The sequence below is a fragment of the Barbus barbus genome, assembly GCF_936440315.1.
Source record: "Barbus barbus genome assembly, chromosome: 10".
In the NCBI taxonomy this organism is placed as follows: domain Eukaryota; kingdom Metazoa; phylum Chordata; class Actinopteri; order Cypriniformes; family Cyprinidae; genus Barbus; species Barbus barbus.
This window is the reverse complement of record NC_136738.1, coordinates 7,825,798-7,848,984: the sequence shown is the minus strand read 5'-3', so window position 1 is coordinate 7,848,984 and position 23,187 is coordinate 7,825,798. Positions and strand designations below refer to the sequence as shown.

General features: G+C 36.5%; 1 protein-coding gene across 1 annotated transcript in view; it reads right to left on the bottom strand.

Annotated features, from left to right (window-relative positions):
- Positions 1-352: 352 nt before the first annotated feature.
- Positions 353-23,187, bottom strand: part of LOC306876323 (dual 3',5'-cyclic-AMP and -GMP phosphodiesterase 11A) — a gene marked incomplete at both ends in the record, with an annotated part of 83,728 nt that continues 60,893 nt past the window's right edge. Inside the window, 12 exons of the mRNA XM_079427407.1 lie at positions 353-556; positions 6,242-6,325; positions 9,313-9,387; positions 9,726-9,789; positions 9,876-9,953; positions 10,730-10,830; positions 14,213-14,303; positions 14,443-14,552; positions 17,593-17,700; positions 18,019-18,165; positions 20,795-20,845; positions 22,278-22,370. Coding sequence (XP_079283533.1) covers positions 353-556; positions 6,242-6,325; positions 9,313-9,387; positions 9,726-9,789; positions 9,876-9,953; positions 10,730-10,830; positions 14,213-14,303; positions 14,443-14,552; positions 17,593-17,700; positions 18,019-18,165; positions 20,795-20,845; positions 22,278-22,370 — 1,206 coding nt within the window. The remainder of the gene's footprint in view (positions 557-6,241; positions 6,326-9,312; positions 9,388-9,725; positions 9,790-9,875; positions 9,954-10,729; positions 10,831-14,212; positions 14,304-14,442; positions 14,553-17,592; positions 17,701-18,018; positions 18,166-20,794; positions 20,846-22,277; positions 22,371-23,187) is intronic.

Sequence of the window (23,187 nt, the reverse complement as noted above, 5' to 3'; positions counted from 1 at the left end):
TTCTTAAACAGTCCCTGCTGAAAGTAGCTTACGCGCACGATAGAGTCTTTATGTTAGCATGCTAGCCCTAAAGTAGCTAATCCAGCCAATTAGCTTCTGGGCGTAAACACATCCCTAAGGTTCTCCGTTGCTAGCTAAACGTGCAGTCTTTGCACTGTAGAGACGAACGCAAACTCGGTCACGGTTGCCTGAAGTGCTCGCAGACAGAGCAAATGCCCAATAGAGGGTGCTAGTGAGGTAATGGCTGCTGGTCTGAAGCGTGCAGCAGAGGTCAAAACTCCCTCTGTCTGCATTGCTGCGGGTCAGAGAGAAGCATTGTGGCGAAATCTGGCAGGCTTCTCTCTCTCGGGAGTTAGCTCACGGAATGAAAAGGACCCGCGTCGCTGGTGCCTGCGCAGCTGCAGCTGGTTGCAGTGGCGTCTGCGTTATGTGGACTGCCAGGGCTGCTGGTTTCCTGGCTGAGCTGGTGTCTGTGGTGAAGCTCTTCCCATTTGGCACGATTGGCCTTGATCAAGTCAACCATTGGCTGTAGTTTGGGGTTTAATTTGGCAAATGTCTGGAGAGAAAGAGAGAATGAGCTGATTTATGTAAACTGCATTTGCACCAATGGTAGACACATTAACAACATAAGATCCACCCTTTAAAAATTGATACGTCTATTAATTTTAATGCACAAACAATAGTAAAAAAAAAAAATGTTTGCTGAATTGTAATAAAATGCAGTGTACTCAATCTTAAAAGTATATTAAAAAACTACTTGCAGATAAAATATCGATGAAATAAAACATCACTTAAGTGTGCTCAAAGAGATACACTTTCATTTCTTAACTTGCGCTTTTAAAAAGTCCACTTTGTGATGTCAAATTAAAAGTTGTACTTTAAAGTACATTTTAAATGATTTTTTAAAGGATCTTTTGTTGTGCTTTAAAGAAATACACTTATTTTCATGTGTTGACTAACATACTAAAGCACATGTAAAGCACTTGATTATAATCTTAACTGTAGTGTGTTATTCAATATTGCATGTTAAGTTAATATACTGTATTTAAATGTATTAAACTGCAACCTCAACATTACAAATACATGCCTTACAAGTTTTAAAAGGAATGGCATTAAAGTATAATTTAGTTTATCATAAATGCTTGTCAGTACGTTCACTTTAACCACATTTAAAAGACAGTAGAAATAATTATGAATTTACATATAACAGTGTACTTAAGTCCTACATACAGTGGGGCAAATAAGTATTTGATACACTGCCGATTTTTCAAGTTTTCCCACTTGCAAAGAATGGAGAGATCTGTAATTTGCACCGTAAGTACACCTCAAGAGACAGAATATAAAAAAAAAATCCAGAAAATCATTGTATTTTTGAATAATTAATTTCCATTTTATTGCATGAAATAAGTATTTGATACAATAGAAAAATAGAACTTAATATTTGGTACAGAAACCTTTGTTTACAATTACAGAGGTCAGACGTTTCCTGTAGTTCTTGACCAGGTTTGCACACACTGCAGCAGGGATTTTGGCCCACTCCTCCATCCAGGTCTTCTCCAGATCTTTCAGGTTTTGGGGAGTTTCAGCTCCCTCCATAGATTTTCTATTGGGTTCAGGTCTGGAGACTGGCTAGGCCACTCCAGAACCTTGAAATGCTTCTTACGGAGCCACTCCTTAGTTGCCCTTGCTGTGTGTTTGGGGTCATTGTCATGCTGGAAGACCCAGCCATGACCCATCTTCAATGCTCTTACTGAGGGAAGGAGGTTGTTGCCCAAAGTCTCGCGATACATGGCCCCATCATCCTCCCCTCAATACGGTGCAGTCGTCCTGTCCCCTTTGCAGAAAAGCACCCCCAAAGCATGATGTTTCCACCCCCATGCTTCACGGTTGGGATGGTGTTCTTAGGATTGTACTCATCCTTCTTCCTCCAAACACAGCGAGTGGAGTTTATACCAAAAAGTTCTATTTTCGTCTCATCTGACCACATGACTTTCTCCCATGCCTTCTCTGGATCATCCAGATGGTCTTTTGGCAAACTTCAGACGGGCCTGGACATGTGCTGGCTTAAGCAGGGGAACCTTGCGCACGCTGCAGGATTTTAATCCATGACGGTGTAGTGTGTTAATAATGGTAACCGTTGACACTGTGGTACCAGCTCTCTTCAGGTCATTGACCAGGTCCTCCCGTGTAGTTCTAGGCTGATCCCTCAACTTTCTCAGGATCATTGATACTCCACGAGGCGAGATCTTGCATGGAGCCCCAGTCCGAGGTAGATTGACAGTCATCTTGAATTTCTTCCATTTTCTAATAATTGCGCCAACAGTTGTTGCCTTCTCACCAAGCTGTTTGCCTATTGTCCTGTAGCCCATTCCAGCCTTGTGCAGGTCTATAATTTTGTCCCTAGTGTCCTTAAACAGCTCTTTTGTCTTGCCCATAGTGGAGAGGTTGGAGTCTGATAGATTGAACAGGTGTCTTTTATACAGGTAACAAGTTCAAAGAGGTGCAATTAATACCGGTAATGAGTGGAGGATAGGAGGGCTTCTTAAAGACAAACTGACAGGTCTGTGAGAGCCAGAATTCTTGCTGGTTGGTAGGTGATCAAATACTTATTTCATGCAATAAAATGGAAGTTAATTATTTCAAAATCACACAATGTGATTTTCTGGATTTTTTTTAAGATTCTGTCTCTCACAGTTGAGGTGTACCTATGATCAAAATTACAGATCTCTCCATTCTTTGTAAGTGGGAAAACGTAAAAAATCGTCAGTGTATCAAATACTTATTTGCCCCACTGTAAGTGGGTCAAAAATACTCTAAAGTTCAGCTAACTGCATTTTATATACATTTAAACTCAAACATTTTCATTTAACTGCAATTTAACATGTAATTTAGTGTCTGAAGATATTACTGTGTATTCAGTTTTCAGTTTGGATATTCGTTCAAAGTATATTATTTATTTTTCATAACAGGTACTCGTTTTAAAGCAACTATATTCAAAACCACCTAATTAAGGTTAAGGATTTTTACTAGAATGTGAAGAAGAAAAAAAAGGCGACTGTATTCACTAGAAATCAACATTCAAACAGGAAGGACAGATTCTTGTGATTCTCATGTCACTGTTCGAGAACATCACACATTTTTAGTTAACTCTAAAGCATTAAAGTGAGGAATGACTGCACATGAATAAATGAGCTGTTGTTTGAGTTGCTCAGTGATAAACTGTCATAATGCTGCCATGTGCTGGAAAAACACTCTCCATGCTTCAGTCAAGTGTTTTGTTGAATTATCTGTCGTTACATGCAGAAAATCTGACCATTAATCGCCAGCACAGGCGGCCCACAGCAGTGATGAAGGGATCCGCCAATTATCGTTCAATCTCAAATTAAAGTTTGTGGTAAAAAATTATATTATGCCTTAAAAATAAAGCTGCTGAACAAAATGGTTTAGTTGGTTAGATTTTACTATATGTTGGTTTTGTAGTTGGTTATAGAAGCCTAGCCAGCTGAAAAATGCCTAAAACGCATCTAGAACCACCCAGCCACCAAATCTGCATGAGCTAAGAGAGCAGCAAACCAGCTTAGCTGGTTTCATGTCATCATGCCATTCCAAACCTGTATTCTTTCTTCTGTAGAACATAGAAGATATTTGGAAGAATGTTGGGGTCTAAACAACATCAGACCCCATTGAGTTTCATTGTATTGCCAAAAACACTTGAAATATTTTTCACTGTAACTGTAACCTTTTGTATATCAAGGTCTGTAAACACCAAAGATACTAAGGGGAACATGTCCACCACAATTTTAATTAGACATGACCAAATTGTCTTCCCCAATATTTAATACTGTAATTTAAAACTCTTGATGCTGCTCTGCTGCACTTCATTACACAACTGTTTATTGTTGCCATGACTTTCCTGCATACCCTTGTTTTAAAAGTGACCTTTTAAGGCTGTTCTGCCTTGGTGGTCCATCAGCACTCGTAATGTCAAAATAATTGAGAAGGTTCATCAAAAAGGAGGCAGGCTTTACTGTTCAGAGAAGACAAGTGCAAATTCAAATGCAAAACTTCAGTTTTAACGTTAACTAAAGAACAGGTAAGAGACAGTAATATCCAGTGCTGCAAACTGCTAATTTTGAAGTTGAAGTGGCTAACTAAAAATGATAAGACAAGAAACATTTTGAGTTTTTGACATATTAGTCATACAAATAAGAGTGAATGTGTGCATCTTTTAAATTATTTTTCAAATTAAAAAGGCGTGAACTGAAATGATTTGTTTTATACTGTTCTTATTTATTTTATTATTGCCTTAAATCCCTTTTAATCCTTTAAATAAAAAAAAGGATCTATCCATCTAATTTCCAAGATATGGTTATGGCCTTGAGCTTGATAGATCTGGACACATGCAAATGAGCAATAGTGAAGAAGTTTAAAACGAGAGGAACAATGTGAGAGAGGGAGGACGGTCAAGGCAAAAAAACACTCCCACACATTTCCTGCTTTCCTGCAGTGTGTGTGACTGGCAGGATTCTTTAAACACACACACACACACACACACACACACACAGAGAGACAGTGTGGCAAAATCTATGAAGAAATCCGCTCTGCCTGTAACAGCTTTCCATTTAATTCATACATGCAAGTGATTTTAAACCAAGCTCTCAAAACCCACTTGAAATAAAAACTGAATGAAAAGAGAATTTCTTCTCTTCAGACATTTAATTAGTGGTAATGTAATTAGTTTGCTAAGGCAAGCAACACACTTAAATGCTGCTCATTCTTAGTGTCAGTGATCTGATCAAATCCACACTCTCATATTTAAAGAGCAGAATATCACAGAGACTTTTGACTTGGACAAGTACCCTAGCAACCACCTACTGTAGCAAAGCAATGGCATAGCAATCAGCCAGAATACCCTAGCAACTGCATTTCACAACACCACATAAAGCACCACCCTGACCTTCTGGCAGAGGTTAATTCTCCTCAGAAACTGTAAAATTCAGTTTTTCGTGTAACTTACAACATTATTGAGCGTCCTCATCTCTGCCTTTCTTTGAGGATGAAGGCTAATAGAGGAATTAGAGCATACAAAGCATGCATGACATCGTGTTACGCCTGTCTCTGAGATCTGGCCTGCTAGACTGATATTTCTCTTCATACAGGCAGAATAAAAGGGAGAAGAATGAGACAGGGAATGTTTGAGGGAACTGTGTCCATGAAAATGTGTGAATATTTCTAATAACCCTATGTAGCCTACTGTATCATAGTTGATACACACATTTCTAAGGCCTCTAAATCTAAACCTGTTGTACAAAATCCACTCTACTACATGCCTTCTGTCATCTAATTGACTTTTTTTAGCAAGTGAAAGGCTGTTTAATTTAATTGTAAAAATGTCCTCCTCCAGGTTGTCTTTTCTCTGTGAAATCTTTACTGATTTTTATAAAGCAAACATATGAATAACTTTTATATTGTACTATTTCAAGAATGGTACTTACTGGACTAAATCAGCTTATGTTTACTTGATTATCCATACATCACTTTTTAGAAAAATCATATTACAAAGTCTCAAATGTGATCCATCCGGCTTTTGAGAAACATTTTATTTGTTCATCTGTCAATGAACAATGTATTTTATGAAACTGCATTCTATGTTTTGCTGCCAACAATACAAACTACAGAGCTTTGATCAAGAAACCAAGCATTTAAATATCATCTTAAAGACATATTATTGTGAGATATAGAGTGACAACTGATATTTATATGCATTGTATGTAAGTTGTACATGTATTATAAAAAGATCTTAGTGATTTACATTACAAGCTATCAGACTGTCATCTTACTTTTTGGTCATATAAACAATAACATCTCCACCAAATTGCACATTTTTACTCAGTTTGGGTCTCTGAATAAAACCGAGGTGCTTTTTCTGCATACTATATGAGCCATAAATGCCTGATGTTTTTTTTTTTTTATTAAACTGTTCCATTTATTTAAAAACATATATTATTATATATGTGAAACTATCTTTGTCTAACCAATAGAAGATGGGTGGAATGATTGGGAAATGTTTTTGCAATTTCATTTGGTGGCTCTAGTGTGGCAGAAAGGACAATTCAAGCTTTAAGTTATATGTATAAATATGTTTTTTTTATCAATTGGGTAAATACCCTCTTTGACTGTTCTCTATACAAGATTTTTTTCACATTATCAGCTTTCATTGACTGTATTGATGATGTATTACCTCATACAGCGGCGCACAGATTCCATCAATCCACTCCAGCTGTAGACCTGGCAGCTCATCTTTGCGGTTTCGGTCAAAAATTGCCTATTACACACACACAAATACAAACGAATAAATGTGCTGCGATCCATAGAAGATGAAAAAACCCTAAAGCTTTTCTCAGACAAAATGAACAAACGAAGACATTTGCTTAAGCCCCTTTGCGAAAAGAAGTGCATTTTTAGACTGCTTTTAAAAAGAGTACGTATAGAAATAATAGATAAATAATTGAAAAGAATATAACTTAAAATGAATAGTTTAAATGTAATTAGCTGGACTTTAGACTGCTTTTTTGACCCACTTAAGTAGGACTTAAGTTAATCTTTATATGTAATTTCATGATGCACAAAAAAAAAAAAGATTAATACATAATGATTAAAAATGCACTTTAAAGTAAAACTTTAAATTTCCCAATATTACAAAGTGTTTTAAGAAACAGTCATGAAAGTGAACACTTAAGTGGTCTTTAATTTCAGCAATATATTATATATATAAGATTCCAAGTACACTACAAGTGCAAATTCAATACAAGTACACTTCTTTTTCACAAGAGCCATCTGAAGATTTTTCTGAACACTAAACTGAAATATCCTCTATACTCTTACTGTACATCAACAATTGTCTCATTTGTATCTCTTTTTATTTGAGACAAAGTTGATACTTCAAAGAAACACAAATTAAAAACCATTAAATATAAAGAGATATAAAAGCGCAACCTCTGGGCAATAACATTCTCCTTTGAGAAACAGAGACACGGACCCTCTTGAATGAACCCTTTTCATGTGTTTTTCTTTATATTGTTCACCATCTCCACCTACAGATGTGATTAGATGGTCATAGTTCGTGGTTTAATTAATGTTTGCCTTTAAGACAATTAATTTAATGCACTTGTCTGTTGTAGCTGATAATGCCTGTGCTCTTTTCTTTCTCTTTGCAGATCTATATGTGTGTGTGTGTGTGTGTGTGTGTGTGGCAGTGCGGGCTGCAGCACAGAGATAGAGGGTCCGTGTTTGAATATATCATGCTAACACCCACACACTCTGAGCAAAAGACTGAGACGTTTAACCTGAGGCGAGCGTCTCTACAAAGAGCTTCAAAGCTGTGGCATCCCGAGACTTCCTAATGTTACCTTCTGCCTCACAATCCAGGCCAATGGGAAATATACTGGGGAAAAAGCTAGCTATTTTTCTTTTAAAATTGGAAGAGCGTGTGTGCAAACTTCAGTTTCATGCAATACAGGTCTTTCTCAAAAAATTAGCATATTGTGATAAAGTTCATTATTTTCTGTAATGTACTGATAAACATTAGACTTTCATATATTTTAGATTCATTACACACAACTGAAGTAGTTCAAGCCTTTTATTGTTTTAATATTGATGATTTTGGCATACAGCTCATGAAAACCCAAAATTCCTATCTCAAAAAATTTGCATATTTCATCCGACCAATAAAAGAAAAGTGTTTTTAATACAAAAAGTCAACCTTCAAATAATTATGTTCAGTTATGCACTCAATACTTGGTCGGGAATCCTTTTGCAGAAATGACTGCTTCAATGCGGCGTGGCATGGAGGCAATCAGCCTGTGGCACTGCTGAGGTGTTATGGAGGCCCAGGATGCTTCGATGGCGGCCTTAAGCTCATCCAGAGTGTTGGGTCTTGCGTCTCTCAACTTTCTCTTCACAATATCCCACAGATTCTCTATGGGGTTCAGGTCAGGAGAGTTGGCAGGCCAATTGAGCACAAAATACCATGGTCAGTAAACCATTTACCAGTGGTTTTGGCACTGTGAGCAGGTGCCAGGTCGTGCTGAAAAATGAAATCTTCATCTCCATAAAGCTTTTCAGCAGATGGAAGCATGAAGTGCTCCAAAATCTCCTGATAGCTAGCTGCATTGACCCTGCCCTTGATAAAACACAGTGGACCAACACCAGCAGCTGACATGGCACCCCAGACCATCACTGACTGTGGGTACTTGACACTGGACTTCAGGCATTTTGGCATTTCCCTCTCCCCAGTCTTCCTCCAGACTCTGGCACCTTGATTTCCGAATGACATGCAAAATTTGCTTTCATCCGAAAAAAGTACTTTGGACCACTGAGCAACAGTCCAGTGCTGCTTCTCTGTAGCCCAGGTCAGGCACTTCTGCCGCTGTTTCTGGTTCAAAAGTGGCTTGACCTGGGGAATGCGGCACCTGTAGCCCATTTCCTGCACACGCCTGTACACGGTGGCTCTGGATGTTTCTACTCCAGACTCAGTCCACTGCTTCCGCAGGTCCCCCAAGGTCTGGAATCGGTCCTTCTCCACAGTCTTCCTCAGGGTCCGGTCACCTCTTCTCGTTGTGTTGCGTTTTCTGCCACACTTTTTCCTTCCCACAGAGGTGCCTTGATACAGCACTCTGGGAACAGCCTATTCGTTCAGAAATTTCTTTCTGTGTCTTACCCTCTTGCTTGAGGGTGTCAATGATGGCCTTCTGGACAGCAGTCAGGTCGGCAGTCTTACCCATGATTGCGGTTTTGAGTAATGAACCAGGCTGGGAGTTTTTAAAAGCCTCAGGAATCTTTTGCAGGTGTTTAGAGTTAATTAGTTGATTCAGATGATTAGGTTAATAGCTTGTTTAGAGAACCTTTTCATGATATGCTAATTTTTTGAGATAGGAATTTTGGGTTTTCATGAGCTGTATGCCAAAATCATCAATATTAAAACAATAAAAGGCTTGAACTACTTCAGTTGTGTGTAATGAATCTAAAATATATGAAAGTCTAATGTTTATCAGTACATTACAGAAAATAATGAACTTTATCACAATATGCTAATTTTTTGAGAAGGACCTGTATAACTGGATCATACCAGAGCAAACAAATTGTAAAGTTCTGTCATAATCTGTCATGGCCATGTAAAGATGCTATACACTTTTGCATCAATTCAAGCATTTTACAGCTTAACACACATTTTTGTTCTAACAAAAATACATTCCTTCTATAAAAGGCATGTGATCATGATGTGATCAGGTGATTTAAGAGTGTTAAGCTTACCGAGGGAGTCAGTTTTAGTTCTGATCGCTCTCTGTCTCCCTGCTCGAAAAACTCACTAGTCACCAGCTCTGCAACCTGTTAGAAAGTAGAAGACACGTTAACACACTAGCATTTAAGTTTGATCATTATAGTACTTATAAATGAGCTTTTATTCTGTATTTTTCATTTTCACTTTAATTTTCATTTCAGTTTAAGTTTTAGTCATTTTATGTGGTTTTTATTCTTTTTAATTTTAGTTTTAGTAATTTTTGTATTTTAACTTAAACTTACTTCACTTAGTTGCCAAAGAAACATTTCTAATTTTCAAAGTTAAATATCTAATATTTTATTTCACTTCAGCTTTTTTTTCCCCCAATCCCCAGTCATATTAATTTCCTTACTCATCCGTGGTGTATTGTGGAAAGAGCATCTACCTTGCATGAAATCTCCCAGGGTTTAGTGACAGCACCCAGATCACATGCTGTCATCAACATCGACCTGAGAGATGTTTAGAAATGAGTTAGAATCAGAAATGTAAAGGTATTTGGTGTGCGTTTGTGCAGACATGTTCATATGTAACTGACCTGCACATGTCTCTGTGTTCCTTCACGTTCCAGTTGTATTCACCTTTATTCACCAGCTCAAAGAAGGAATTCCTGTTCCTGTCAATGAAAACTCCATAAGTACTGTGCAGGTCACAGAGCTGCCACATGGAGGCAGTACGGATCAGGAAAACTATCACATCTGCTACCAACATCAGTGTGAAGCAGGGAAACATTCACACACATGCACAAATTATTATTAACTAATACCTTCTGCCAAGGTATACAGTTCATTTGTGTACATCTAGGTAATATTATAGATACATAACTACTGTTTAAAAGTTTGTAGTCGGTATGATTTTTTTAAATATTTTTGACGTCGTCTTTTACATTTTTTAAGCCTCACCAAGGCTACATTTATTTGATAAAAAACAGAGTAAAAGCCATAACAGTGTGAAATGTTAATATAATTAAATATATTGTAAAATGTCATTTGTTTCTGTGAATTTTCAGCATCATTACTCCAGTCTTCAGAGTCACGAGATCCTCCAGAAATCATTCTGATATGCCGATTTGCTGCTCAAAAATGCTTCTTACTACTATCAGTGACGAAAACATGGTTGAGTAATATTTTTGTAGAAGCCACAGTTTATTTCAAGATTTTTTATTGAAAATGAAGTTCAAAATAAGAACATTTATCTAAAACAGAAATCGAATAATACTATAAATGCTTTTACTGTAATTTTTTGATCAATTTAATACATGTATTTTGAATAAAAGTAGTTATTTCAATCTTACTGACCCAAGACTTTTGAAGTGTAGTGTAGATTTGGCACATTCATACTGAATTGATTTGATGAGACAGAGACAGAAGTGTGTGTTATTTCAGTACTTACTGGAAGTAGAGCGTTAAGTCTGTGGCCAGTATGGATTGTTTTAGGAGCTGCATGAGTTCTCCATACTCACGTGACGACAGATTAGAGAAAATATTGTGACCCTGGAGAGACAAAGAAAAAATTTAAATTATTAAACAAAAGTATTTTCATTCATTTAGGTGTCATTAAATATGGTTCTGCCCGGCAAAAAGTCAATTTTGAAGATGTTTGAGAAGATATATCTGCACTGATGGTGTTTCATGGTAAGTCAACTGGCTCAGTGTGGCAATGTATTTTTATCTTACAGATACAGGTACTTTTCAGATAGTCCTATGTCAGGATACATTTCCATATAAAGTGTGTTTGTGTATGAATATATAACCATTTACTTAACATGTAACTGAATTCAAGCCACCCACGCATGCTTACATCAGAGTGCATGATTAAAATAAACTGATATTTAAACGTGCGCCAAAAAAAAAAATATGTGTGAAGTTTAAACAGTGAGTCCTCCTGCTGCCTTACGAAAAGGAAAGACATTTCTTTAAAACCCATACATACACACACTTCCATTTACTCATGTTTGACATATTTTTCAAATATTTTAATACTTTCACTTTAATTTAATTATTTTCAGAAAATGTCCTAGGCTTGTTCAAATAGATTTCACTCCAGTAAACTCCAGTTTCAGTAAGTGCAAGGCATGATGGGAAATAGGATAGCCTATATCTGCCCTACCAGATTAAAGAGCAGGGCAACCGTTCCCATTTCTTTAAGGACCAACTTAATTAATACTTGTCTGTCTGCTGGTCAGTGAACACATTCTTTCTCTGAGTAAATGATGACCGAAGCTCATTTGTATGCAAATGACAGTGACACAGATAAACATGCTGTATCCGTAGAAAGCAATTATTCACAGTCAACATCTGTCAGTTACCACAGGGTGTAATTTATTCACCTCTCTCTCTCTCTCGCTCTCACTTCCCCCATTTACTGTGGTTAAAATGATTTTTTGTATGGCATTGGTTGAGTGTAACTGATTATATGAAGTGAAAGTGTAAAAGTCTTCCCAATACAAGCAGTATATAAGTTGACTTGAGCTGTTTGCCTATTTTTTTTTTTTTTGTTAAAGTGATTTGTATTATGGCTTAAGTTAAAGAATCGTATAGATTGTAGATTTATCACAGTATTGTAGTTGGTGTTCAACAACAGAAGTGAAGGTAGATTGTTGTATGGATTATTTTCAAAATTATAACTCATTGTAAACTGTAGGTACTACAATATTTCTTGTAAATCATTTGTATTATGGAATTTTTAGCAAATTCTTCTAGTAAACTGATTTGTATAATAGTTTAATTTCTAGTCAAGAAGTTCTCATTTATTTGTAACTTTGTACTGGAGTTCAAATAATTCATTCTTCTCAATTGTGACACTGAGAAAACAGCTTCTTGAATGAGAAAAAGAAATGCTGGACATGACTTGTTTTTGTCCATGGGAATTGATTGGATTGTTGTTGTTTGGTTGCCATATATATATATATATATATATATATATATATATATATATATATATATATATATATATATATATATATACAGCCATGTGAAAAAATATATATACAGTCATGTGAAAAAGTTAGGACACCCTATTGAATTTCATGGTTTTCTGTATCAGGACATAAAAAATTATCTGGTCCTAGGCAGGTCTTAAAATTTGGAAAATAAAACCTCAGATGAACAACATCACATTACATACCACACTGTGCTATTATTTAATTAACAAAAATTAAGCCAAAATGGAAAAAACGTGTGACAAAGTTAGGACACCCTATGGATCAATTGCCAGTAGATCCACTTTTAGCAGCAATAACTTAAATTAATAATTTTCTGTAGGACTTATTCAGTCTCTCAAATCGTTCTGGAGGAAATTCGTTCCACTCTTCTTTACAACGTTGCTCCAGTTTATTGAGGTTTGTGGGCATTTGTTAATGCACAGCTCTCACCACATCATTTCAGTCAGGATGAGGTCTGGACTTTGACTGGACTATTGTAAGTCTTATTGTAATGCATTACTTTTAAAAGTAACTTTCCCAAACACTGCATATTGCGTTACTCCCTAAAAAAGTAACTAATTACGTTACTTAGTTACTTTTTATGGAAAGTAATGCGTTACGTTACTTTTGCGTTACTTTTTAAATATGAGCAGGGCTTGTTTTTAATACAAGAAAGTTGTAATCATAGCAAATGTAAAAGCCCTTTCACACCAAAAAGTGTAATGAATAAACCTCAGGCTGAAGGAAAAGTAAATTCACGTCTGTGCAGTAGAACGCAGGAGAAGAAGGTTCAACACTCTTCAGCAAAAAAAAAAAAAACAACGAAGTACAATTGTTAGTTTATCTAAAGTCATTTTTGCTGCTTAGTATGGTTGAACTGGATCATATTCTGATGCATATTCTTTTTGCATCATATTCTGAGTTTGCATTTCACTGTTTTAATTAATTCTGATGAATACTAAATTTTTTTGCGAGTGGGATGAATTAATGCACATTCACATTTAGTCTAGAACTACAGTAACAGAATGACAGCGCACTGTCAGTCAATAAATGGGAAAAATATAACTTTTTGAAAAAGTAACTTAAAATTAAAAAGTAAATTAAAAAGTAATGCGTTACTTTACTAGTTACTTGAAAAAAGTAATATTATTACGTAACTCGCGTTACTTGTAATGCGTTACCCCCAACACTGGTCTTATGGTTTGTTTAGATGTAACTTTGCAAACCTAAACTGTGCTGCCATGCTTTTTAGATAGAAGAGGCTTTTTTTTCTGTCCCATATTTTTTTAATTGTACTGTCATGAACTTTATCATTTCACATGTTAGCTGAGGCCCGTAGAGTCTGCGGTGTAGTTCTTGGGTTGCCTGCCATTTCTCTGAGCGTTACCAGGTCTGATCTTGGAGTGAATTTGCAGAGACGTCCATCCTGGGAGGTTTGGTGTCTGTTTTGAATGTCTTCCACTTGTGAATAATCTATACCTCACTGTAGAATGATGGACTTCAAATTGTTTAAAAATGGCCATATTACTCTTCCCAGATTGATGGCAGCAACAATTGATTCTCTAAGATAATTTCTGATGTCTTTCCTCTTTGGCATTGTGTTAACACAAACCTGATGGCTCCAGACCAGCAAACTGCCAAAACATCTGCTTTTACAGAGGTGCTCACACTTGCTGATGATCAGTTAATCAAAGGCATTTTATAAGCAGTGCCTGACTGCTACTTACCTTCTTAATTCCTATGTTAACAGTAAGGGTGTCCTAACTTTGTCACACATGGTTTTTCCATTTTGACTTTATTTTTGTTAAATAAATAATGGCACAGTGCAATATGTCATGTGAAATTTTATATTCCAAATTGTAAGACCTGTCAAGGATTTGTGATTTGTGACCTGTCAAGGATTTGCATTTTTGAGAAATTAACTTTTCATTTCATGGTAACTTTAAGTTTACCTCGCTCTGCAGGATCATAACAGCATGGTTGAAATGATGGTGCTCTAGCGTGGCTGATGTCCCATAAAGAAGAGAGAGAGCTGATCCCGTCCTGAGAAAGACACAAATGTTATTCAGTTCATGTGCAAAGTGAAGACATCCAGCATTCAGCTTCATAAAATGGTGTAAGCTTTAAAAGACACCAGACGTGAGTCTAGTATTGGACTAGCAGTTGAGTAGCAGAGTCTCACTTGGCCTGGAAAGCATTGTTGGTTCCTCTGTGGTCCAGATCATGGCAGATGCAGCCCACTATCAGAGCCAGAATCTCCATCTCAGTCAGAGTCTCCTGGAAGCCGGCCGTCTGCAAATTAACACATATAAACATAAATGTCACACTTCTGTGGTAAATGTACAAAGACAGAGGCTGAGGAACACACACACACCACAGCTTTAACGCTAATAATAATATTAATAATATCAATGTCTGAGAAACTGCAATTAATTTATATAGTATGTTGCACTACAAGCTAATAACAAAAAGTGACCAACAGCATTTAACAAATTAAGACGACTATCTTTTTAATTGAACCAATTAATAATCAATGACATTTTCAATATCAACAATGTGTTGAGCGAATTAAAATAAAGACTTTATTAATATTCATATCAGAATATGTGCTCTGGAATTTTTGGGGTCGGTAAGATTTTTAAAGCTTTTCAAATAAGTCTCCTATGCTCATCAAGCCTTCATTAATTTGATTTAAAAATACAATAAAAAACAGTAATGTTGTGAAATATTATTGCATATTAAAGATCTATTTTGTATTTGTATATACAGTCAGGTCCATATATATTTGGACACAGGCACAATTTGTTTTATTATTTTAGCTGCTGACCAAAACATATTCAAGTTATATAATGAATATGGGCTTAAAGTGCACACTGATTTGAGGGTATTTTAATCAAAATTGGAGGAAAGGTTAAGGAATTACAGCTCTTTAACATGTACCTCCCCCTTTTTCAAGGGACCATAAGTAATTGGATAGCTGACTCAAAAGCTGTTTCATGGACAGATGTGGGCTATTCCTTCGTTATTTTTACATCAACTAAGCAAGTAAAACGTCTGGAGTTGATTCTAAGTGTGCCATTTGCATTTGGAAGCTGTTGCTGTGAACCCACATCATGCGGTCAAAGGAGCTCTCCATGCAAGTAAAACAGACAATTGTTAGGCTTCAAAAACAAAACAAATCCATCTGATAGATAGCAGGAACATTATGAGTGGCCAAATCAACAGTTTGTTACATTCTGAGCAAAAAAGAACGCACTGGTCAGCACACCAACACAAAAGGCCTGGACTTCCATGGAGGACAACAGTGATGGATGAGTGGAGGATTCTCTCCATGGTAAAGAAAAACCCTTTCACAACATCCAGCCAAGAGAAGAACACTCTCCAGGGGGTAGACGTTTCACTGTCAAAGTCTACAATCAAGATAAGACTTCACCAGAGCAAATACAGAGGATTCACCAAAATGTGCAAACAAGGCCAGATTAGACTTTGCCAAAAAACATCTAAAAAAGCCAGACCACTTCTGAAAAAGCATTCTTTGGACAGCTGAAATTAAGATCAACCTGTACCAGAATGACGGGAAGAAAAAAGTATGGAGAAGACTTGGAACAGCTCATGATCCAAAGCATACAACATCATCTGTGAAACATGGTGGAGCAGTGTGATGGCATGAACACGCATGGCTTCCAGTGGCACTGGGTTACTGGTGTTTAGTGATGATGTGACAGAGGACAGAACCAGCCGGATGAATTGTGAAGTGTAGAAGGATATACTCTCTGCCCAGATTCAGTCAAATGGAGCAAAGTTGATAGGGCGGCATTGCATAGTACAAATGAACGATGACCCAAACATACTGAATAAGCAACCCAGGAGTTTTTGAAGGTAAAAAAGTGGAATATTCTGCAATGGCCAAGTCAGTCTCCTGATCGCAACCCGATTGAGCATGCATTTCACTCGCTGAAGACAAACTAAAGGCAGAAAGACCCACAAACAAATAACTGAAGTCAGCTGCAGTAAAAGCCTGGCAAAGCATCACAACGGAGGAAACCCAGTCTCTGGTGATGTCCATGAGTTCCAGACTTAAAGGGTTACTCCACCCCGAAATGAAAATTTTGTCATTAATCGCTTATCCCCATGTCGTTCCAAACGTCCAGTGGATACTCTCCAAAATGGCGCTACGCTGAAGCAGAGGAGACGAATTGTTGAATACAGTTGTTTTTGCTTTCTTTGAGCAGAAAAAGTGTTCTCGTCGCTTCATTAAATTCAGATTGAACCACTGATGGCAGATGGACTATTCTGGCGATGTCTTTCATACTTTTCTGGACCTTGACAGTGTAATTTACTTGGCAGTCAATGGGACAGACACAAACCTCCTGGTTTTCATCCAAAATATCTTAAATTGTGTTCTAAAGAAGAACAAAGCTTTTACAGGTTTGGAACAACATGGGGGTACGTGATTAATGGCAAATTTTAAATTTTGGGGTGGAGTAACCCTTTAAGACAGTCATTGCCTGCAAAGGATTCTCAACAAAATATAAAAAATGAACATTTTATTTGTGATTACATTTACTTGTCCAATTACATTTGAGCCCCTGAAAATGGGGGGGGGGGGGGGGGGGGGGTCTGTGTATAAAAATGGTTGTAATAATTCCTAAGCATTTTATGATATATTTTTGTTCAACCCCTTGAATTAAAGCTAAAAGTTTGCATTTCAATCACATCTTGATTAATTTATTTCAAATCCACTGTAGTAGTGTATAAAGGCAAAAGCACAAAAACTAAGTCCGAATACTTCCGAACCTGACTGTATTTTAAAATATAATTTATTCCTATGATGGACAGCTGAATTTTCAGCATCATTTCTCCAGTCTTCAGTGTCACATAATCCTTCAGAAATCATTCTAATATGCTGATTTGCTGCTTAAGAAACTATTTCTTATTATTATCAATGCTGAAAACAGTTGTGCTGCTTCATATTTTTGCATAAGTAATGATACATTTTTCAGGATTCTGAATGGAAAGTTTAAAAGAACAGCATTTATTTGAAACAGAAATCTTTTATAACATTATAAATGTATTTACTGTTAGTTTTGATCAATTTAATGCATCCTTGCTGAATAAAAGTATTAATTAAAAAACTGACCCCAAACTTTTGAGCGGTAGTGCATGTGAATCAGATGATATTATTATATTTATTATCATTTACAGTTTACAGTATACAATTCTAAACGTCAATGTTTAAAAGTTGTCATACAATTACTGGTTTTAGTTATGATTTATTAAAGTAATCAAACCCATTCCTAACACAAAAACACACACAGAGTAGGTCACTCACCGTCAGCATGGAAAACATGCACTGGCAAACGTTGAATGCATGTCTCCAGTTATGATACAGAACCATGCGATAGTTCTTCCTCACAGTCAACAGCCACCGACAAAGTGTCTAGAAGGAGAAAGAAGAGATGTGGTGTTACGATACAACCAAGAAAGCTACAGTAGTTCCTGTCTTCTAGTTTGATTGGTCAAGAGTGCTGAAAAACAGGGCATGTTTTAGTGGGATATCTGGCTCTTTGGAACTATTACCGCTGTCACAAATATACAAGAAATAACTAATTTTGTTACTCAATATGAACTTTTTTCACATTTTACTTTTATAAATGAATACAGGCTTATGATCAAATCCCAGCCTTGCTGATATTCAATACAACAGCACTCTTGCTTATGTGATATTGCTGAGTTAAAGAAATGCAAACGTGTGAACCTCATAGTCTATTTTGAATTTCTGCACCATTCCCAGCTCCATAAACATCCGCAGAGCCGCAGTGACCATGGCATCTACATCCAGAGAGAAGTCATCAAACGATAGTTTATCAATGCCCAGTTCACACACCAGAGGGATGTTTGCTGCCTGAGGAAAAGAACAATAGAGAGAGAGAGAGAGAGAGAGAGTGAGTGTGTATATGTGTGTGTGTGTGTGTGTGTGTGTGTGTGTGTGTGTGTGTGTGTGTGTGTGTGTGTGTGTGTGTGTGTGTACGCAAAAAAAGAGGGAGAGACGCAGGAGGCAGAAAGGACAGAGTTTGCTCTCGAGTGCTTTAAAACAGATGCTTTGTGAATGGAACGAAACCAGCGTCAGGATTTTCAGTAATTCGTGTGTTAATGCTGACTGAAGCTCAGAGTCGTGCTAATGAGGCACTACAAATAGATTCACACACATTCACAGATCTAATGAGGGACTGCTGGCAGGAGGAGCTGCGTGTTATGCTGTGACGTCATTAACAAATTCTAATTGTAGATATTTATTAATGTAATTATTCGTACCCGGTACTCATAAAGAAGAACAAGAAGAAACCAAAACACGCTGCCGTTTTCACCATCCAGCATGACACTTTACACTGCAGTGGATGCTTTTACCTACTTATTACAGGGACAATCCACATGAAACAATGTCCCAATATAAAAATTAAAATGATCTTGTCATTTACTCACCCTCATATATTCCTAACCCATAGTTGTTGTTAATAAATGAGAATGTCTTTTTTTGATATAAGCAGCAGAGTTTCAGAAACAGAGTGCAGGTATAGAAACACACACACACAAACAGTAATATTTACTATCTATTATATTTATTAATATTCTGAAATGGTTATTTTTGTATTTTCAGTTTTCTTTTTAATTTTAGTTTCAGTAATTGTATGTGCTATTGTCATTTTTATTAGCTTTTGTCTACTTACTTTTTATTTCAGTTTTAGTACCTTTAGTACTTCAACTTCTATGCTAAATGCCAGAGCAACATTTCTAATTTTCATTATTAAAGATCAACGTTTTTATTTATTAATTCTATTATTATTAGTCCGCAAGTTTTGCCTCTTTGTCGCCATCTCTGTTTGAAAACCCGGAATTGCAGCTGCTTGCGGAATTATCTTCCTTGCGTGGGATGAGCTCCGGCACGGCTCCAGTGTGGATGAATCTAATGTTTTGAGGTGAATGTGTTGCTGTCAGTCACCGCACCGGTGTGGATGTTTACTATACTTTGCAATCACAGATTCTAGTCTATGTTTTGGACTATATATCCCAAATAAGAATTTTCACTGTATATTTGCATCTGAACAAGTAAGCAACAAGTCTGCCACGGTTGTTCTAACCAACTGAGGAAAAAAGCATTACAATAAATCGCTCTACCAATAGTAATTAAATCTAACGATCAGCTCATATCACATCAAACCGTTCAAATTATTATTATTATTATACTTTATTCTCAAATTACTAATGTTAACAACATCAGCATTGTGTGACTATGAGTATAGTGTGTATTAACGTGTAGATTTCAATTTCTGTACAGTCTAATCTAATTGTCATGCCATTCAAATTTCATATTAAGAAATCCTTGTAACCCAAAAAGCAAATTATGCTCCCTTCGACCTGGTTTTCTTTAAAATACAAATCTTGTGTAATCCCAGGCTATCTGTAACCCAGGCTATCTGTAATCAGAAGCCCATTTAAAACTGGAATATAATTTCATTTCATTCACATGTGTTTCATAAACACATATTCCTTTCTGGATTACAATCTGCCATCAAAATGATACATTTAATTAATCCAGCTGCTGTGAGAAAAGGCTAAACGATACGCCACCTGCAGGATCCTCACATGCGATAGCCTAGTAGCCGGCACAACTTCTTTATGTTTACAGACGTGACGTATTGACACAGTGCCATGCTCAAATTTCCCGCGAAAACCTACCCGTACCACTCAAATTAGAAAACATTATTATAAGCTAACCGCTGTGAATCAGGCTAAAGTAAGGCGATAGTTTTGAACACTGGCTGGTTATGTACTTGCTCAAATATTGTTTTCGAATCATTTTTAACCCAACAAAGTTACGGACTGCTGCTTTAACAAAACTGGTCCAACAATATAGTTAATATGCTCTGCTTTTGTGATAGCTTTTTCTGATGAACAGATGATTAAACTCCTGATTTTTGGAATATTTTCTTTGTGTGGAAAAAAGTAGGGTGGAAACTCATGTGGGTTTGGTTTATCAGCCTTGAGGTCTGACCCCTGCTTAGAGTTGTGTCAATGACAGTGACAGATCAACAGAGCCATGGCAGCTTATATATTTAGTGGCATATATACATATAGTGTGATATTCCTGGATTTGGCTTTAAGCAATGGGTTCTTCATTCATTCTTGGAAACATTCTGGTACTTTTGAATGAAATGCTATAAGAGCTCCTGGCAAAATCCAGTTAACACGTTAAAAATGAGCATTTCACAAGAAAATGAACCCATGATAAATGAGGCATTTCGTTAACAAGACTTCACGGAGGCTATTTCAATGCACAAACACTGATGAGATATTGAATAGTTTTGTTCTGAATTATACATACTGCATAAACAATACAGTCTGATATACTGAGGTTAATATATCAGGAATCTGGTTATTTCATTATTGATGTTTTACCAAACAGCACTGAAATGTCAGACGCCTCTATAAAAAACAGTCTATTGGGTATGATTCAATGACGCATTACTGTTTACCTTAAACTTATCCACCTCAGTCTTTGAGCAAGTGGCGTGATATGACAGCACCTATGGAAAACAAACACATAAAATCCATCATCAAAGGTTTATATTTTATGCATTTCTATATTTTATGTTCATAATATAGACATGACAAGAATAACATCATAGAGATGATAGAGAGAGCCAGCAAACTGGCTGGATTGCTTTTAAATAGACAAAACCCCTGACACCGAACTCAGCGCTGCATGATTGGCTGATGGGAGTCATGTGAGTACAGTGTGTTAGAGAATGATGGTGGTGTCCATTCATGACATACAGAGACTGACTGATTCTGAAACCAATCTGCACTACAGGTCATGCAATATACATGTCAGTTCCGCTATAGTACATAAGAATAATCAGGTTCTTTAATGGAGTAAACGTATTCAAAAACAGGATAAACAGCGTAAACATAACTTTAAGACACGACGAAGACGACTACTGAACTTAAGGCTTATAAAGAACACAAACTAATGAGGAAACAAGATGATTAATACAAGACAGGTGAATGGAATAAATGATGATTAACTAATGACAGGAAACCGACCAAATAAGGACAAACAGGAACTAAACCGAAACCAAACCGTGACAGTAAGAATAACTTAAAATAAATAAATAAATGTAAAAAAAAAAAAATTTTTAAATAACAAATAAATATTGTAAAAAATGTATTGATGACTTGTAGGAAATATTAGTTAATGCATCTACCAATGTTAACTAAAATGTAATAGAAACTTATTGTAAAGGCTTTCCGTTTAACTTAACTCAGTCAGCCATGGCTTTGTTAGAAAAAAAAACCCCAATAACAACAACCCTAAAGAGCAGCTGAGTGTTTTGACTGTAAACACACCGTCATCTGTGTTTCCAGACGATCGTTTTGTTCGATTGAACACTTTGAAGGTGAGGATTTATTCCTCTGTGTCCCACTGTTTTATTGTTAGATTAAAGGGGTCATATTCTGCTCTTTTATAGCATTTTAAGTCCACTTATAATGTCAGCAAGGGTTTCTTGCACCAACACAGTAATACTTTGGTTTGAATTGATCATTTTCCACCCACTGACTGAATTAAACAGGCTGTTGGTGTGACAGCTTAGTTTCAATAAATCTTCTGGATGAACTGGAAGATTTGTGTAGCGAACATTATTGTTTGTCTACTTAGTATATTAAACTTTTATTTCAAAACCACAGGGAATATTCAGTTTTTGGTGATATAATCCCTGTAATAGATGTAAAGAGTCAGGAGTGAATACAGCTCCTCCAGCTCTGACTCTTAGAGGAACTAGGTCAATAGATTCCACCAATCTCATGCTCCCATCTTTACTTGTGTTGAATTATCTTAGTCATATGTTTCTAATCTAACAACCCACCAATTATAAAATCTCCAACTAATTTACCACCACTTTGGAAACATCATAGCAATCATGGTCTGGAAGTGTGTGTGTTTTCGGAGAGACATACATCCAAAGCGACAGACTGTTTGGCCCAGGACTTCTTCACTTGGTCATACATAATGGTGTTATTGATTCCCAGTCCACAGAATATCACAAATGCCTAAAGAGAGAGAAAGAGACCATGGAGTCAAACATACAGTAAGCCCTCAACAACCAATTTAAACCTCTGAAAGGGTTTTTAAATCTTCGTTTCAGGGGTCTGAGAGTGGTTTGCTAGAATTTTGTTAGGGTCAGTTAGGCGTTATTATTATATTTACCTAAAACGTTAACCATAAAAAAATGACAAAAACACACAACAAAACTACCAAAAGTGTTGTGAACATATGACTATGCCTTTAGGTTCGGTATCTTTAGGTTCACTGTCAATACTGCCAGGTGGACCAGGACCAAATATATTGTTTTCTTTTTTGGTCCGGACCAAACAAGCCAAGAAAGCCTATTAATAAAAAAGATTATTTTATTTCAACTATACTAAAATAACACTGGTTTGAATGGTCCAGAGAAAATGAACCCCTTTAAAGTGAACCATTAGGTCTGCGGTTCAGTTCACTTAAACCATGCTCCAGGGACACAGAATTACACAGGTACAGGTTCACTTTATAGAATTAAATTGTCATTACATAATCATTTTGTGCTAATAAAATAATAACATAAGAAAAAATAAGAAGAAACAGTATTTTAATTGATTTAACTGCAGTGGTCCATTTTCACAGAGTCCACTTTCCAGGTCATTCACTTTGTGAATGCAAAGAGAACAGGGTTCTTTTTCCCTCAGTTCTGGTTTTGGTCCACTTAAAGTGTTCTAAGTTTTGTTGTTTCAAAACAGACTCAAGACATTAATATGGAGTTGGTCCCCCTTTGCAGCAATAACAGCTTCCACTCTTCTTTGAAGGCTTTCCGCAAGGTTTTGGATTATT